Source organism: Amyelois transitella, chromosome 14 (genome assembly GCF_032362555.1).
Source record: "Amyelois transitella isolate CPQ chromosome 14, ilAmyTran1.1, whole genome shotgun sequence".
Taxonomy (NCBI): Eukaryota; Metazoa; Arthropoda; class Insecta; order Lepidoptera; family Pyralidae; genus Amyelois; species Amyelois transitella.
Window position 1 is genome coordinate 7,156,606 of NC_083517.1, and position 19,725 is coordinate 7,176,330.

General features: G+C 36.1%; 2 protein-coding genes across 2 annotated transcripts; one reads left to right on the top strand and one right to left on the bottom strand.

The window, feature by feature from the left end:
• Positions 1–348: 348 nt before the first annotated feature.
• On the bottom strand, positions 349–12,362 carry LOC106132370 (non-lysosomal glucosylceramidase). The gene is made up of 16 exons (XM_013331754.2): positions 11,812–12,362; positions 11,636–11,724; positions 10,835–11,015; positions 10,340–10,502; positions 9,845–9,971; positions 9,173–9,469; positions 8,787–8,910; positions 8,583–8,708; positions 7,854–7,964; positions 7,387–7,501; positions 4,871–5,000; positions 4,331–4,658; positions 3,294–3,512; positions 2,463–2,678; positions 1,903–2,132; positions 349–1,488 (listed from the first exon to the last, which is right to left on the bottom strand). Exons 1-16 carry the CDS (start codon positions 11,967–11,969, stop codon positions 1,259–1,261), a joined length of 2,844 nt encoding a protein of 947 aa, XP_013187208.1. The 5' UTR covers positions 11,970–12,362; the 3' UTR covers positions 349–1,258.
• Positions 12,363–14,539: 2,177 nt separating this feature from the next.
• Positions 14,540–18,998, top strand: LOC106132335 (large ribosomal subunit protein mL46). Its single transcript, XM_013331703.2, has 6 exons — positions 14,540–14,722; positions 15,324–15,495; positions 15,687–15,820; positions 16,223–16,365; positions 17,939–18,064; positions 18,818–18,998. The coding sequence occupies exons 1-6, from the start codon at positions 14,662–14,664 to the stop codon at positions 18,956–18,958; spliced, it is 777 nt and encodes a 258-aa protein (XP_013187157.1). The 5' UTR covers positions 14,540–14,661; the 3' UTR covers positions 18,959–18,998.
• Positions 18,999–19,725: the final 727 nt, after the last annotated feature.

Here is a 19,725-nt window from a genome sequence, read left to right on the forward strand (position 1 = left end):
TCTCGTTGCAATTTCATTGGCATAATAAATCAATACTAATATAAAATAAAAAATGCACTAAAATTATCACAATATAAAACATAATATTTCATTTAGAATTTGTTTTATTAAACTAACAGTTTTAATAATGCCTTACAAAAATATAGGACGACAAAATCATCAATAACATTTCAAACAAACGGACAACAATAGAACCCTCCGAGACCACTTGTACCATAGATTATACAGAGGGTACCGATTTATTGTGATAAGAGTATACAATTAAGTACAAGGAGACCTAATTGTTAAATATTATTTTCACCAACTCATCTTTCAATTATTTTTTTCTTTTTTTAAGTTTAAGTTCGTTAAAATATTAGATGTGATTTTCGAATTTGATTATACATATAAACTTCTTGACAAATTTAAGATATATTGATAGGTCACTCATTATGTATCCCATACATATAAACTAGTACCATTTTCCAAACAGTAAAGAGACTTTATTCTTTTCCTCTTTTGAAAAATATCTCACAATGTTGTAACAAATGATTATTTTTTACATTAACAAATAATTTGTGTACATAAAATCTCACTCCGCAAATGGCTAGAAATTTTATTTCAAACTGAAATTTATAAAACATTTCATTTTAAACGAGTGCGATATTTATTTTAAAAACGAAAATTTACGGACAATTATGGATTTTCCGTAAATTTTCGTAGCTCGAAAGCTGTGCGTTTATCAAAATCTTACTATGAGAAATTGAAACTTTTACAATACGCACAACAAACGGGTCTATTTTTTGTCACTTCATCACCATACATTTCTAGCATTTTCATACAAAAATAATTATTACCTAGATAGGCATATTTAAAATAAATTACATTAAATAAAATAATTGTAATTTAATAAATTTTTAGTATTAGCTATATTAATGCACTCAATGCTTGAAAATGGATAATAGAGTATCAAATTAATGTAATTTTTTAAACTGTAATTTATTATGTCCTTTTTTTTGTGGTATTGATAATATGAGACGGCTATAGTTTTCGTAAGTCCACCATGAACTTCGGGTGGATGCGGGCGGTGGCTTCTTTTTGCTAAATAGTCTTGGCTTAAGCGTGATCAGAACCTGAAACCTTACGATCATAGAACCAAAGATTCCAAAGAATTATAAATGTTACATTTTTAAATTTCCCTATTTTTGAAATTCCACATATAGCATCACTAGCACCAAAACTCATGGTAGAGCCTTATCTCTTTCGGCTGTAATATATTCTATAATTGATTATCTTTGGTATGCACTTGCCCATTCGCCGTGGCCGTCTTCGGGGGAGGTCCCGCGAGCAAAGCCTGGTAGATGGACCATATAGCTAGAGGCCGCATGTACGCTATGGAACGGTGGTTCCCGTTTTCGTACAAAGCTTCGGGCGTTTCGAAGGCCAGGCCCATTTCAGACAGCGTTTTGTATAAACCGCCCGCGGTGACAAACGCTTCGTCGCGCATTCCTGAAACAAATATTTGGGTAAGATGGGTAATACAATATTTTAATTTACTGTTCATTTAATACAATATTGTTCATAAAAGACACATATCTCGTCATTATCTCTTAGCTAGACAGAGACAATGGTCATAAGACTTGGAGGCCAAGTTTAGCTTGAAAGAAATAATTTTCAGAGATAGTGATTGCAAGTTGATCTGAAAGTATCGCGTGTCGCTTTGGCGGCGCTGGCGACTGCGCCGCGACAGGCGCGTGTGTAAAACGAGTGAATCTGAACCCAGTCTAACTAAACCGAGAATGTTGCATCAAAAGATTGATGAATTTTGTGCGAGAAATAAAGTGTACCGTACCGGAAAGAAGTATTCTGTTAATCTGAAAGATGCGCAATTTTTGTTTTTTTCTGTTGTGTGCTGTTCCTCACCTTCGTATATCATAACAGCGGCCAGCCCGAAAGTGGTTCCCGTCCACACCTCCTCGCTCTGTATGGCGGTGGTGTCGACGTGCCCCGCGGCGCCGGTCACGTAGCCGTTGACAGCGCCCATCCTCCCCTCGTTGAATTTCAACACGTTGTTGTTGTATATCGTTGACAGAGCTTTCTTTACGTTCGCATCGGGGAATACTGATTCGTGGATGCCGGACGCGCGGAGGTACCTGAAACAAGTATTTTCCTTTTATTTTCTTCCGGCGTTTCTTTGTATCATCCTACCTGGGGTAAACCTGGAGTATACACCTATAACCACTATTCAATAACAATTCAAGAAATAAACGATCTTTTTATGATTACAGAAAAAAAACATAGCTCCGTATCTCATTAAATAAGGGGCACCTAACCCAGCTTGGACAATGGCCGTTGCACTAGATAAATGTATGTACGCGTACAAAATCGTTTATCACAATTCTCAAAAGAAAAGTATGTTAATGTGACTTGAAAATACTTCTTACTAATAATAAAATAATCATTATAATGGTAAAATAAGTCACCAATGCCCAGCCAGCTGATCCGCCATGACAGTCCGGCTGGTCGCCTGCCGGACGTCGAACCGGTAGTAGTTCCCGTTCCACAGCTTGTCCTCGTAGGAGCGCGCCGCCTGCTCCAACCACTTGCTGAACTCCCTCTCGTCCGCCTCGCGCCCGAGGATACGGGCCATCGTCTTTACGGCGCATACTGACGCCACCCAGAGACCGCCGCAGTATGCGCTGTAAAAAAAAATAAAAATAAAATAAATGCTGGGTATAATCTCGTTTTTGAGTTACTGAAGAATGAAAAAATGGGATGAAAAATAATGTTAAAGCCTCACTGCTTGTGCCGTGTGGTTGGTGTGTGGCATCAGTTAAAAAAGACTAGGAGCACCCCATCTCTTTTCCATGAATGTCTTAAAAGGTGACTAAGGGATAGGCTTATAAACTTTGGATTTCCCTTGTAGGCGATGGGCTAGCAATCTGTCACTATTTGAATGCCAATTCCATCATAAAGTCATACAGCTGAATGTTGCCATTCAGTCTTTTCATGACTGTTGGTTCTACCCCGCAAGGGATATAGACGTCATCATATGTATTATGTTGGTATGTAACTGCTATAAGCATTTTCGGCCCAACAAACTTTACGCCATAACCATTTCTTATGGCAGAAATGGAAATAATATGTGTCAGCGGAGTGTCATAATAGCGGGAGAAGCCATTGTCAATCTCAGTGAGCGTCTGTTTAACTGCATTCTCTTCCTTTTGGCGTTAATACCGATGTTTAACTGTACATCGCGTACTTAAAACAAAGCGACTTGTTGGAAAGAAGTTTTTTTTAATTATATTTATTACCTCGGCCCCCTCATCACCCAAGCGTCATAAGTCTGGTCAGGAAAGCCTCCATTTTCTATAAGTCCATCTCCGTCTTTGTCCCACAGCATGGCTCGCCGTAGCAGAGTGACGCATGCGTCGTACATGTCACTGAGATACCGCTCCGAGTCCCACACGGTCGCGACGGGCCCGTGGGGCTGGGAATGCTCCCCGCCACCTTCGGGCTCTCTCTCCGTATTTCTGCAAGAACGTGAATGGAACAAATTAATGTACTATTGTCTTGTTACTGTGTAAATTACTATGCAGTAAAGATATTACAAACAAACGTTTGGCCAACTTTTTTTGCAGGACAATGTAATCAGTACCTTAGAAGAATATTATCATTTTTTATTATCGATCTACTACTTTACATTATTCTCTGGAGAGGAATCTATAGCCACGGTCTTTGATTGTGAAAGTCATATATTTACACGAAGCAACTCCCGTATAACTTTCAGCTTTACAGGGTAGGCCAACCTTCATGGCCTTGAATCTTAAGACCAAATCATAAAGAACTAAAAATAGATCAAACTGTTTGCGTCCTAAATTTTTGGAGAATTATTAGCTTGTTGACACAGCATAAAACGGTGAATGGAGCAGGATTATTCTAGAATACTGACTAACGAGCGCTTCGCTAGATCCTGTCAAGACTTGGTTGGAATTTTTTGAGGAAAGCCTATGGTCTGCAGTGGACGTCATGTGACTGCGATTATGGTGGCAAGCCATTTTTGGCACACATAGCATGGCATGGAACGCGCGACACCGTTTTTGTGCCGTGCCATGCTATGGGGGTTTAGCCATTTATTGATATTTTAAAATATTCCGAAATTAAATGGCGAAAGCAGAGAAAGCAACAGAGAAAATGTATGCAGAAAGAATTTCGGCTCCATTTATATATTCCAAAATAGCAAAAGCAGCATGCAAAGCAAAAACTGGAGGTGCACTGAAGCCTGAAACCACAACACATACCTCCGTCAGGGCCGACAAGTCATTACGATCAATTAAATCAAAACACATACCTATACAGCAAATCCAATATATCGCCTACAGCGTACGATCTGCCGACGACCACCGGACTGTTATCCTGGACCACAGTTGCAGTTTCACTCGCCACAGTTTCACTGTCCGCTTGTCCAGTGGATCTGGAGTATAGGTCGTCCTCAGTGCCGTCCCTCACGTCGTCGATATAGGCGATGGAGCGGTACCTTTTGTTGCCGAACGGCGCGGTATGCCCCCGAAGCAAACGGTAGTCGCGCAACACTTGCAGTATGAACTTCAGATTCAGATCGCGCCATTCGCTCACGTCGTGGATGTTGTAAGCGTTTATGTTCGAAAATGGAATGCCCTCTGGAATATTGGAAAAAGGTCGTGAATAAAATAGGTTTGACTACACATAATAACTAATTACTTACAGTTATGTATTTGTAGGCGCCAATCCAGTTTACCCACTCCCATACCAATTTAGCGAAACCCTCCCAAACATTCAACGGCCGAGTAGATAAGACTCTTACAGTCATCGTCATTTAGTAACGGAAGTATTGACAGCATAAACTGTTTACCTGGGTCTCCCAAATCGTGTGGAATGGAGTCCTTGATCTTGAACTTGACAGTTTTTCCATTATATAAGGACGGTCTACATTTCTCGGTTTCTTGTGTGATTGTATCTCGGTACATATATTGTAGAACTACCTTTAAAAAAAATACTCGTTTGATACTTTTAAAATTTACACAGATTTGAAACATAAATATGAATAAACTAAAAATCATAGCACTAAATTACTTATGTAGATTAGTAGGTACATACACACATACAATCACTTGCGGGGTAAACAGAGCCAACAATCTCGAAAAGACTGAAAGGCCACGTTAGATTAGTTAGTAGTAGGGTAAACCGTATAGCTATTGCCCACTTAAGGACTTCAAACACTTTGGCTTCGAACAATAAAAAAGGTATTACGAGTTTTAACCATTTATAATTTTTTTCTTATGTCTAAATAAGATCTCCATCAAAGTGTTAACGGTTTTTAGTCAAAACTTACATGGCTTAGAAAATAAATAAACAAATTTAAAATTATCCAAAAATGTACAGTTATTGCCCATTGCTTACACCAATTGCCCACATCACAGCACAGTAATTGCCCAGTACCTTAAAATGATAAATTAGACTTTAAACTTTTGTCACTCCTTCTGATGTTCTTCAAAAATGCCTTCCACCAACCATCACCTGGCCTTTTTATAAAAAAAGAATTAGGGCGCGGGTTTCCTTGCTAAAACTTATGCACGGAGTCTAAAACGTCTTCTTTATTTCGAGGAAATCCTTTTCTAGCCGATATTTTTATCCAATCCTCCAAACGACTTTCTTCAGACAGTTAATATAGGTGACTAGCTGTGCCCGCAACTTCGTCCACGTGGAATAATTATTTTGGGCATTATTGAAGCCCTCAACGATGAATAATTTTTCCCGTTTTTTTACACATTTTCTATTATTTCTTTGCTTCATATAGTTACAGTGTGATATTATATTGCCTTAAGCCTTCCTCGATTAATGGTCTATTCAACGCAAAAATAATTGTTCAATTCGAACCAGTAGTTCTTGAGATAAGCGCGTTCAAACAAACAAACAAACTCTTCAGCTTTATAATATTAGTAAAGATGGTTAATTGAAGTTGAAGCGCAGTCAGAGTAAGAGAAGAGGGGAAGGGATATAAGATAAAATGAAAGATTTTATTACTTTTTAAGTGTATAGGAACAAACGGGCCAAAAAATACAATAAACTTGACTCTTGTCAAACAGACATTTTTAAATTTACTTGTCCACCGAATTTATGGCGGGACGAAGGAGTTGCGCGTATGAGTTTTTATACATACGGTTGTCCGTTTGTTACTAACATATAATTTTATTTATTTATAGTATTTACAACTATTTAAATGTGATCCCTACAGTCCTAAACTGGTTTTATGTTCCAAATTTTTAATATAGTAGCGGAGACTGGACCTCGGAACACAGTATTTTTCAGCAATTTGCCTTGTAGACAAATTGTCAGAAGTATCTTGAAGAGCCTCGATAGCTTTCTGTAAATTTTCTTTGCTATATTGCACTTTTGGTGTCTTTGGCATAATGTGAATAAAACAATAACAGCCAATAAGATGTTGTGCATAGCGATTGGCTACCCGCACCCACGAAATAATGTTAACAATATTTGCTACATTGTCAATATTATTGCGTGTGTTTGGCAAAAATATTGACACAATATTATTGCGCGTATGCAAGCCATTAAGCTAATAAATGTGACGGCAACATTACTGACTTAATCAAAAAATTGCCGATAATGATTGCCCAGGACAATAACTATACATATTAACCATGGCAATCACTAAAATTATGGTGGGCAATAACTAAAAATATGCCGAAATACGTACAGCGATTGCCCACCATTAAAAAACCGTTGAATCTAATCTTATTGCAAATATTTTCATGAAAAACATAACATAACACTTATGATTTTGTCATAACCATACACCAATAATGAAAAATCAAATAAAATGCAAAAAAACTTAACCTCTAGGCAAGTAATTCCTTAAGAAAATTGCTAAAATGCTTACCTGTTTGAGTAACACGTTAACCCGTCTTGACAAAATCTACCATTAATGGTTTTTTTCTTCAGTGTTAACACTTATCAATTTTAAAATCTACTATTAATCGACCTTAGAGTAACCTAGTTAATTATATTCGAAACAAGTGAGAACACAACCTTTGACTCAGATTATTTTTCTAAAAACGGGCAATCACTGCCTGTGGGCAATCACTCTCTGGTTTACCCTACATTATTTTTACTGAAAATAACACTGATCAGGAAAGTTTTTAAAGGCACGAAGAATGATGTAGTTTCTGCATCTACCCCTCCGGGAGAGAGACGTAATTTTAAGCATTTATATAAAATAACGAAAAGACTCATAAGAATAACGATAACTCCGCCATTTCAAGTGATTTATTTATATTCTATGTACCATTATTAGTAACAGTGTAAATTTCTGTGCAATAAAGATACCTATTACAAACAAACAATCACACTCACTTGCAGATTAGGCCACAGCTGCGCCAAGGCAAACGAGGCGTAGAAGTGGACGTCGTACGTGTTGTACATCCTGTACTCGTGCCCCTCCAGGTAACCAAACAGGCCGAAATCATGTCTGGAAATAACAAATTATTGTTTGAACATTAAAATGCTTTTCTTAGCAACTTTTATATTATTTATATAGTATATATTTATATTATTTATTATCTACATGTTATGAATAGGCTTACAAACTTGGGATTCTTCTTTAGGCGATGGGCAAGCAACCTGTTACTATTTGAATCTCAATTCTATCATTAAGCCAAATAGCTGAAAGTGGCCATTAAGTGTTTTCAAAACTGTTGGCTCTGTCTACCCCGCAAGGGATTTAGACGTGACCGTGACGTGGTATGCGTGCGTCGCCTCGTATGTCAATCTATCAGTGTCCTGATTTTTACATTTACAGATTTTAAAGATTGGATATTTACCTGGGATCACTTTCTGGATATTCATCATGGACGTCGAACCAAATGGTCCCACCATCAGCAATAAAATAAAGCTCATTCATTAAGGCACTTTTCAACCAATCTGGTATATTGCTGCAAGAAAAATAGATTTATTTTCAAAACATGGTAAAATTTAGGTATTATTTAATGACTTCAACACTACTTAAAATTAAACCCACTACCGCTTCCAAAGCGAAATGCGGCGGAACAAACTACATTGCAGCATTTTCACCAGACCTCAATTAATAAATATAGATCTTAAATCTAACTTCGACAATGAACATTTCATTGCCTTAAGTGAATAAATTTATGATATCAATACAAATATTAGTTAATGATTCTAATCAATACAATGAGCTTTAGATAACATATCAATACAAATACTGTAATTAGCAAAATATTATCCTTAATTATAAAACATATGTACTAATACGTAATACCAAACAACACTAGTACAAAATTACTAAAATAAGAAAGAAAAAAGTTGTTTTTGTTTGGGACTTTTTGAGCTATGTACATTATTTTGATTGCTAAGCGATGCTCTTACGGTGTAAAAAAGAACATAGTGAGGAAACCTGCATATTCAGTCATCTGAATGTAATATGGGTTGCAAAGGTTGCGAAGGTTAAATACCGCAAATCCAAGATCGTAGTCACAAGCCCAATGCTTTGGCATAAAATTATTTCGTAATAAAACTTATGAGACCCATACCTATTAGTGAATATGGGATCTTGCCACTCTGCGAGTTGCTTCTCCCAGTTTTCATAGTTCCTAAGCGCGTACGCAGCTATGCTGGCGCCAGCGATTCCATCACTACCGAAATATTTCGTATAATACCTGCGAAAATAATCCATTATTTTACAATAGGTACTGCTAAAGTTTCAAAGAAAATTCAATGGAAATAAAGTTAGTTACCTTTTGTGTACTTTTTTATCTTTCTTATATTTAATCACAGGCATATCCCACGCAAGGCAAAACTCAGTTACTTCTACCCCTCCCGGATCCAAAGATATCACACTCGATAGACCCATGGAGTCACCTGGTGAAAAATAAATTTATTAGAAACTAAAGTAACTCGCACTTACATAATTTGTAGCCACTTTATATCTTTTTATGAGCGTTTAAGAAAACTGCTTTGAAGAACTGACAGTAAGATATAATGCTATTATGAGTGACATCAATACCTATGAAGTATGCAGAGATTTTGGCAAGTGGAAAGAGGTAGTCTCTGCCTACCCCTCCGGGAAAGAGGCGTGATTTTATGTATGTATGAATCAATACCTATTTATATATGTACTTACATTTATATATTTTTTTGTGCTTCTCCTTCTTCTCCGTTTCCCCTTTATCTTTATCAGTCATTGTAGGCGGAGGCGGGGTCAGGCTTGGATCTGGTGCCAGTTTCCCATTCGCCTTCAAACACTCCCACACATACGATGATGTTTTGGTCGAATTCCATAGACAATATGCCTCGTGGATAGTTTCGCCCTCGTTCTTGCTTTTGGCTATGGTGAAGGTGCAAGGCGTATCGGCGATTTTTTGTTCTAGAGAAACTCCGCATGTATGATCTTCAGCATACCTTTCTAATTCTAATTTAGCTGAAATAATAAAGTTTTGTTACATTAAGCATATAATAGAATGCTATAGTAAAAAGATATGTATTGGGTATAAACCTTATTCTTCTTTCTCCTGGCGTTAGTACCAGTAACATACTCATCTCCCTTGAAAGGAGCCTGGGGTGCGCCTTTTGATCATGATTTAGGTAGGGCGTCAGGTTTTGACTCGAAGCGACTTCAATCTGCGTATGCGTATCAAGCATTTATAAATTGGACACCATACCAAATCGACCACTTTCTCTTAAATTTTGGGTATAAATGTGTGATTCAATTGTTCCAAAGATTTACTATTATATTAGGGAACTAATACTCTGTGGGGAACGGAAGTGTATTAGTTACTTTTAATGTATACTTTACCTATTGACTTTTTCTTGTTCGGCCCTGAAAGAAGTTCAGTCCATGTCAAAGTAATAGACACGTCCCTATGTTCGTTGCACACGTTTTTGGCCGAAAATACAAATACTGCACATGGTAAGCTGCTATCCTGATAAATATAATGCATCATTAATAAAAACAAATAAAAGACAATAACAATATTGCATACACCAGTTGGTTACAGGCAGACAACTAACTTCAAGCTTTTCATGAATCTTCTCACCGCAAGTGTTAAGTATGTTTGTGTATATGTAAACTCTAGATATTTTGAATTAAAAAAAATATGTACTCAATGGCTACAATGACTTATCCCAATTGAGATACATATATTCCAGTCAACCAAATTAAAATAAATAAATGTCTTCTGCTAACATTTTTTCGAGACGCAACACCTCAAATATTATCAGTTTGTTCAACATATTAACGATATTCAATTCACAATCAATGTGAATGAAAGGAAAGTTTATAATGTATTACCTTATAATTATGTGGTATCACAGGTGATATCTGTCGACAAACAAGTTTGATGCCGTATTTAGATAAGTCATAAGTTGTCCATGCTCGCGGGTACAGAGCTGTGTATTCACACTCGGCAGGGTTCAGATTCCATTCCCAGGAGGCAGGAGCCTTTTTTGGTTTGCTGAAAATTTTTTAATGCAACTTTTGTTTGTTTTGTATGTATTTCATGTCAATAATAAAGATGACTGAACAGGAAATAAATTGTACAGTAAAACTTATCAATACTATAATATATAATATATTTGAAGTAAAAGAATAATAAAAGAATAATCAATCTATTTATACAATGATAAGACTAATCTTCAGAAATACAGATTGAAAATGTACATTTCATTTTCATACATACATATAATACATACAATCACTTCTATATCCTCTGCAGGGTAGAGCCACACAGACAGAGCAGAGACAGAGACAAAAATATGGTCTAGCCAGAAATGTTACAATACTTACTCATATGTAGACAAAACAGACTGAAATATAGTCTCCTTCTCAGCATTTCTGATGTTGACTATAAACTGGCATTCTGGTACGGTGACATACTCGTAAATGCCGGGATACAGTTGGAACCGACAGAACTCTCCTCTATAACCTCTGCCTATTGTACCTCCTCCAATACCTCCTATTGGACAACCTGTAATACAGCAATCGCACTATAGAAAAAAACACATATAGGTGGAATAGGCTATGGTCATATTTTTATCCTTGATACTTGACAACCTATTTGGTACACTTGGCTGATTTATGCCTCTGAACCTTGAGTCCTATTGAAAAAGTATTTTTCTGATTGGATAGGTCTTACCCTAGCTCAAGCTGTGTAATTTTACTGCGTAAGTTTCCCCCTTTTTTATCACATTTTTCATTATTTCTTCACTCCTAAAAGTTGCAGTATGATGTTATATAGCCTAAAGCCTTCCTTGATAAATAGTCTTTCCAACACAAAAATTATTTTTCAATTTGAACCAGTAGTTCCTGAGATTAGCGTGTTCAAACAAACAAACAAACTCTTCAGCTTTATAATATTAATATAGATGTAAAAGTATGTTTGTTTTCCCTTTACGCATTATCTACTAAACCAATCTTATTGAAATTATGTGTATATATAAGTAAGAGTCTGAAGAAGGAGATAGGGTACAATTCATCCCAGTAAAAACCATTGTTCCCTTGAAATCTGCAGAAAACATATATTATTTAGTAGGGAGCACTAAATTCGCATAGGCATAGTTTCAGTTATCTGAAGTTGGAAGAACTCACCATACATTCTTTGTGCTGAAATCATGTGCATGTAGTCCATGATCGGCTTTTTCTTTTGTAGCTTCCTCCCCATATAATATTTAAGGTACCTATGGCCACATGAAAAATAAATATATAAATAAAAGGAAACCATATCCTACAAGTAACGATAAATTTTAAAAATAATATAGCTGTACCTTGTTGTAAGGGGCATCATATCCACTACTTGGTTAGCTCTAAGCTTGATGTTCTGCTTACTTTGTAAAGGATATTCATGGTTTAGAAGTAATTTGAGACCAATCTCTGGCGGCCTGTCCAAGGAAGGCCCTTGGTCGCCGACCGTTTCCTTCTCCATTCTAAATGTAAATAAATCTGATAATGGATGCCGGTGGCGGCTCGAAAAATCAACCACAGTAGGCTATTGTATCGTTCATTATCACTATCAATAGCATACTCATTTATCGGCACGATAATAAGTCGAAATTCAAGAGATAAAAACTTAGACCTTCACAGTTCCTTCAAACAACACAAATCACACCACACATGCTCGTTTGATTTAACACCTGCATCATAGTTTATCAAGATTAAATTACATTGGTTTAAATTTCTCATTTAGATTATTCGTAAAGTACATAGATTCCAAATTCAAGCTAAAATCTGCGACAAAGATTGAAAAAAAAAAAGTTTGATTGATTGATATGAAAAGAAAGTAAGTAGGTATGTACTACAATATAATGGTACCTAATTAATTAATGACCACCACAGATATTTTATGACTAACAAATGAATGAAATGAATGTTGCCCACTTTCTCTGACGAAAATTCGCCCAATCAAAGAGCGCTAAGTAAGTATATTGGCGAGAGTTTGATAAAAAAAAGGTAATAATAATTATAATCTTATTGTAAGGCGAACCTGTAATATGGTGTCAAAGTGTGTGTTGACAAAAATTTTTATACATATTTATATTTAATAACATATAATTAACAAGGTCCACCACCGTATCTGTCTGGCCACTTTAGACCGTAAAACTATTGCAAAGTCAAACAGTACACATAACATTAACTGCGAAGAAAGTAAAAGTAGCTGAGCGCAAGGTCACATACTATACAAAGTGATATACACACTAGCACACTGCGGTACGTAGAACACGGTGCTGTGTGAGCTATGGCGTATATTAATTAGTCAGTCAAGAAATTACAACAAAGGAGAGTGTAGAGTGCATGACAACCTAAATGATTTTTCTTAATCAAGATGCTAATGGACAACAACACACATTAGCCTAATGGGCCCAGTACTTACACATTGGGCCAAGGCGTTTGCTTGCGTTCGCGGTATATATGTAGCTATTCACATATTTGCGTATAGCTCATTGTACGTTGGTGCTTTGAATATGGAGGTCGAAAGTCTGGCTGCAGAGGCAATTCATTTATATTGAACGAAAATGCACTTTTACATAAAAAAAAAATAATGATTAACTTACATACGTAAAATACGTCTTTATCCTTTACGGCTTAAGATAAAAACAAAGTAATTTAAAAAATACTATAATAAACGAAAGCTGTTGAAATTCTTTGTACTTAACTTTGCATACAGATTTTTATATTCCTTTACAATTTTTACCTTCTAACTATTTAAGTAGGTATATAGGTCTCATGGGAATCTGATTCTGAAGTTGTGAAGGAGAGATGGCAAATGTATTGTGCCTAGTAGTTTTATAGATAGTTGAGTTTATCGGGTAAAGCTAATAACTGAAAATGGGCGATGCAAACAAATTTTGTTGTAGCCGTAAAAAGCTATATCTAGCACCAAAATCAGAAAGACAGAAACACTGAAAATTTGACAATCATCTTTGACAATTCGTAACATTTGTCACTGTTGTGTCCATGACAGATAAACTTTTTTTTTAATTCTACACGAACTTTCGTTAAAGTCGCCTTGCTATTACGCCTGCAATATGTAATTGATTTTGTGAAGAAACAACAAAATCCTGGCCACAGGGACGGGCGACACGAGCGACGGCACGATGGGCGAGGCGACTATTTGCACGGTGCAACAGGTCACGCTCGTCGAGGTGACTTGAATAGTTAAAGATCCGAGAGCAATGTCTCTTTCAGAGATATTGCAGTATTGCTTGCAAAATAACCACTTTTTGGAGGAAAATTGTTAAGAATAACTTTTGTTAATAGAAAACAACCTGCAATCGTTTACTTTTTAAAGTCGGTTAAATTTCTAAAACTTTCTAAGTATAATAAACACTTTCCTGAAAACCGTATCAATATCAGTTCAGCGAAACACAAGAAAATCGCGGACAAAAATACAGATCAAACTGAGAGCCACCTTTATAGAAGGCTGTTAAAAAATGACTTAGTTTCCTTACTATTCTCCGCGACTGCAGCCCGACTCCGTGGCTCACGCACTTGATATTCATGCTTTTGTTTCACTCGCACATCGCGGCGCCGATCGCCCGCTCGATTTCGGCCAAATACATTCGCATGGCCGGTCCCTAGTTTATTTATTTTAACTTTATGCATGTAAAATGTACAACAGGTGGACTTAATGCCACAAGGCAAGTTTATTTGTTGTTTCAGTCGTCAGTCGCCTCCTCATTCGCACCGCGCGGCCAGTTTCGTGACCGGCTTAAAAGAAAGGGACCTCACGCTGCATAGTGTAGTAGTTGCGATGATGTGCAGCGAGAGGAAATGGGAAGCAGTGGTCTTCTTCTGCGACACAACATCTTGCAAAAGGATTAGATAACAAAAAAGGCTATAAGACTCATGAGCCTTAAATGAGGCACGCCGAGCACGTCCAGATTACATTTGTAAAAAGTTTTGTAGTATTTTTATTATCCGTGCTCCGAATCGAATAATCGCACTTATAAAAAGATGAAATGTGACGTCGAAATCTGTCAAATAGATAGAAAAGAATTGACAATGACAAATCAATCAGTGAATGTAAATTTTAGTTGAGGTTATATTTGTTCAATTTTATTAAAAAATAATATTTTAATTATAAAATATCTACTAATACTTAGAATATATATTTAAAAATGATTCTTAAATCCTTGCTTACAGCAGAAATCAAGTTTTGCCAAAGTCTTTTAGTCAGAGGTAAAATCAAATTTGTTTTTTTATGGTGTCTTTCAGGTTTACGTAAATATTATCACGTCTTTATACCTTATGAGAGCTAGAGCCAAAAGTCTCAAAAAGACTGAAAAGCAACTTTCGGCTGTATGGCTTAATGATTTGCTTAAAAGAATCCCAGGTTCATCAGCCTTTCCTTTGATTGACCTTTCCAATCACAGGAAGAGAAGCTTTTCAGGTTTTTATTGTTTGAAACTAATAAACTTGGGATTCTCCTTTTAGTCGTTTTTCTAAAAAGAGAATCGCAAGTTTATTAGTTTTATTTTTGTCAGAGAATGTTTATTCTTCCATGTTAAGCATCAGAAGTTATTTAATCTGTAGAAACTTTGCTTTTTCAATTTAGAATTTCACTGTTATTTAGTGTCATTGTGTAGCATAGATATGTCACCACATACATAATTCAGAAAGAGTTATTAATAAATGTTGGAGTAGGCAAATTTGAATATCTTATCCCTGGACCACTAATATTTTTGTACTTAATGCACAAGGAAAAGATGGTGTTTTTCTACTCCAGTGAAAACCTCAGGATCAATAATAAATAATTTTACACAAAAACATTAATTTCCAGGATTAAGCAACAAACCGTCATGGGACATTGTAACAGGGGTGTGTGTAGAGAGAGTGCCAGTAGTAACTCCCCCCCTAAATGACATCCAGAAAAAGTACAAAAATATGATATATGCTATAGAAGTGGAAAACAGCTTGAAATCAGATCATGAAGTGAGGCATGAAAATGATAAGTATGTACTTACATTTTAAGAGACTACCAACTCTAAAAGAACTAATTCCAGTAGAAGTGCTGTGCTGTAGTAATTACTTTTTCAATTTGAAGACAGGCTTAACAAGGACTTTGACAACTATCATATGCCATCTTACATTTTTTTATAAATTTGGCTGAAATTAAAACAGAGGTCATTAATTGTTTTTTCAGAATCCAAGCAGAACTCCTTAAGAAGGAATCAGGCGATGTTGATATGGATGCCGTCAGTAAGATAACAGCCCAAGATTTCGAAGACGCGTCAACAGAAGAACTGACTAAATTCAAATTTGCTGATATACAGACAGGTAGGTAACATTTATTTTTTTATACACATATATAATTTTGTCTATGTCCCTTGCAGGATTGAAAGAGCCTACACTCTTGAAAAGACTGAAAGGGCACATTTAGTTGTATGGCTTTATGATGGAATTGACATTCAAATAGTGACAGGCTGCTAGCCCATTGCATACAAGAAGAATCCTGACACTTTTGCTTAGTTGCCTTCTACTACATCCATGGGAAAGGTATGGAGTGGTCCAAGTCTAAAATGCCAAAAACGACTCAGAGTTCTGAATAAATTTTAATTTGTTAGTCAGCACTGCTTCCTTAATCCTTTTAGTCATGTCAAGTAAGGGGAAACTATATGGAGGTGTGTGTAGGATTTTATGGAAACTCTGAAGTTAAAGAGTTGTTACCTTGTTTCACAGAAGCCGACAAGAAGAATGACAAGTCATCAACAGAACGATGTCTTCAAAGACATTTGGTTATGGTCACTGAACATAAACTCGGTCAAGACAAGTTGAAACTGCTGCCACAAGGTCTATGGAAAGAAGGGGAAACGTTACGACAGGTCTGCCTCTTTTTAATATAGCACTTCCTTGATAACATTAAGTTCTTAATCAAAGGATTAAAGTGACCTGCCTTTCCTCTGCCAGTGGTTTTGCTCATGACACTTACCATGACACATAATGCAAAAGTTAACTGATCAAGATATTAAACTACTTGATGTATGTAAATGTTCACTTTCATTAAAAACAAAATATGTGTGCGACTAATAGTTCAGTGACAATCTCAATAATCATATTAAGTTCTTGTTTTTGTGAGTTACAATTTTATTCTTTTTCTTCATTTTCATCCGTAGATGTGGGGTGCGCCAGTGTGCAAATTTACTTAGTTTACATTAATAGGCTATTTGACTGTATTAAAAATATACATTTCTTTTATGTCATCAGTCTTAATATTATTTTTTTGGAGCGATTTGTAATAACGCGAGATAAAAATATTGCATTATTTAAACAAAATCCGTCTCAGAAAATTAGGTTTTTATATGCAGCTGTCACGTGACTAAAAACGAACGCGATTGGCTATTTCTATTATGACGTCAATTATCCATAAACAGACGGTGGATCGTACCGTTCCTTATTGTTCGCTATTATTTTTCAAGATTTTATAAGTGTTTGATCGCTCAGGATTACTCAGATAACATAGGTATTTAATAATGGAAACCAATTCCGCGAAAGCTGACAGTCGAAACCTACCAAAAGTGGACGCAATAATGGTTGGAAGAAGAAATCTGGATTGTCTTCTTCAAAGACAATCCAGATTTCTATGCTGAGATACGAACTGAGGAATGTGAAAACATCAATGTAAGTATATCTTGGTAACCACTGATCTTAGATCATGATCTGAAACCACTTCTTGCGAATATTCAAATCCATCGGCATAGAAAAAAACAGTTTCGTAGGAGATTTTATTGTTGTATTAGTGCATTGAGGCACTGCACAACATTTATAGGAACTCATTTTAATAATTTTCAAACATATGACGTGGCAACAAGTTAATAAAACAAGAGAAAATCAAAACTTTTCGAAACACCAACAAGCTTTGTATGATATTTACACGAAATTTACGTCACTGCATGCCATGGCCGCCATATTGCTAAAAGTCGCGTTTTGGCGGCATATTTGAATATTTCATTTTCTTTTTCCATTTTTTAATAAAATAGCTGTAATAAAGGCAGAAAAGTATTTTTGTAGGGCTCCTTATAAACAAATAAATACCCTAAGATAGTTTTTAGAACTTTGTCAAATAGCCTATTAAAATAAACTATTATTCAGACATTTTTTAAAGTACCTTATAATAAATACAACTTGCTTTTCAGTGTTATTTTTGCAATTGCATTCACAAACTGATTTTATTAGCCTCATACTTATTCACTTGTAATAACTTTTTTATGTGTTACTCATACTATATAGCACTATTTTGAATGCAACTTAACATATACATTTTTTGTAAGTTTGGAAATTAATTCATGTAAAAACTCAGTGTTGGTTAAATCAACTATAATTTTATCCAGACAAATTAGAGCCTAAAAATTAGTGCTTGTATCCTCTTAATAGAACAATGTAATTCCATTTTTTCAGACTGCAGAAAGAGTACTATTAGAACATTGCGGGCCAGAACTAAAGGTTCAATTTCTCTCAAATGCCCCCTGTGGATTTTACAAGTACAAATATCCTTCAGATATCAACGGGAAAGTTGGTGCAAAGGTGAATATTTTATGTTTTTTTTATAAAGTAGGAATAGTCGGGTCAACAGTACCAAAACCACCAAGCTTGCATGAAGTGTTACTAGCGTTCATGTATCGCGGCAAGTGAATAGATGTAGTCTCTGCCTACCACTCTGGGAAAGCGGCGTGATTTTATGTATGTACAAGTATGTATGTACGAAAGGAAATCGTGACTGACGACCCAGTGTCGATTCACGGCACATAATTTTATCAGTCAGTCAAGACAGAAAAAAGCTAAGGAGATTTATTTATTGCTCAACCATAATGGTCAAATACAATATAAAGTTATAGTATTTATAAGCCGTGTGGTTCCCGGCACCAACGGAAAAGAATAGGAATCGTGAGAAAATCTGTAACTAGATGAATGTATGAAGGCAGACTCCGGGCTTCTCTTCAGGGAGATGAAGAAGCCACCAGCCCCCAAAGCATGGTATCTCGCTGTCCCTTTTCACGTCGTAATAATGAGCGAAACAACGATAGTTTTTCGCGCGATGATAACGGCGGCGTCGCGCATGCCATGTTGCAGGAGTAGGTCTAACGCCAGGAGAATGATAAGCCATTAGAAAATTGCAATCTTGCAAAAAAGATACCACTTAATGTCGTAGAAGACTCAAAGTCTGATTCCAAGTTTATTATTATCCTATCCCGGAGTCGCCTTTGCCGGATACCACATGTCACATTCAAATAAAAAAAACATATACGTATGAGTTAATATGAGTTAATTCTTTTCCAGGTGTTCTTCTATTACGCCAACTTTAAGAGTGGGAAACCTAAAACGAAAGCTGATTGGCTGACGCGCACTGAATTAACTGACATTTTGCCGGCGAGATACAATAAGTCAGTCAGTGAATTTCTAATCGAAGAGTCTTATTAGTGTGTTATTGTAAATAAATTTAGTAAATGTTATACCAGTTTATACTGTTTTATTAGTGACTAATTTGTTATGCTTATCTTTGATTGCAAGCTCTGCCTATCTGCAGTTTTTGCCTATCTGGGTATTTTTTGGTAAAATTTCATGGTCATGGCTTCTAATCTAAATAACCTTATCGTCAAACACGCTTCCTTCCGTGAGGATGTTTCAAACTTATTTCTAACAGAGTGTTCACGTAAGTCTTTATAGGTCTATTGCATTTTATCTACCTATATTAATATTTCTATTTCAAATCCATATTGTCAGATTAACCATACAAATTTATTGTATGGTAAATCTGACAATATGGATTTGAAATATTTTATGAAAACTTCCGACTTTCCATACGAATCAGTCATCATCCCATATGTATTGGTATAATTTCACTTGGCATAAGTTTTAAATTGCGCAGTTCTCTTACCGGGAATCCTTGTTTAGCGGTAATCGCCAGCCGCGCACTTCAAAGTAATACATCGAAATAGAAGTTTACTCAAACAATGAGCGTGATTTACCGATAAACAAATTCGACTCCCGAACGTTCCAGAATCTTGCACAATACTGAATCTTATCATCATTACGTTAAAGCCGAAATCACCGCAACCTGCCTGGATGTTACGAGCCGAAATTGCTTTTGGGAATTTAGCCTGTTGCATACTCCAATAAGGTGTAAATTACAATGTTATATTCTGGTAAAGATGGATCGTGTTAGCTGCACTTCCCAAGGTTCCCGG

Excerpts from the sequence above, each read along its gene's own strand:
- LOC106132370 (XM_013331754.2), bottom strand. The coding sequence starts at position 11,969 with ATGGAGAAGGAAACGGTCGGCGACCAAGGGCCTTCCTTGGACAGGCCG. Across the intron at positions 8,709-8,786 it reads GATAAAAAAGTACACAAAAG|GTATTATACGAAATATTTCG; the intron begins GTAACTAACTTT and ends TTATTTTCGCAG. Across the intron at positions 4,659-4,870 it reads ACACGATTTGGGAGACCCAG|AGGGCATTCCATTTTCGAAC; the intron begins GTAAACAGTTTA and ends CCAATATTCCAG.
- LOC106132335 (XM_013331703.2), top strand. The coding sequence starts at position 14,662 with ATGATTCTTAAATCCTTGCTTACAGCAGAAATCAAGTTTTGCCAAAGT. Across the intron at positions 14,723-15,323 it reads CCAAAGTCTTTTAGTCAGAG|GATTAAGCAACAAACCGTCA; the intron begins GTAAAATCAAAT and ends ATTAATTTCCAG. Across the intron at positions 18,065-18,817 it reads ACGGGAAAGTTGGTGCAAAG|GTGTTCTTCTATTACGCCAA; the intron begins GTGAATATTTTA and ends ATTCTTTTCCAG.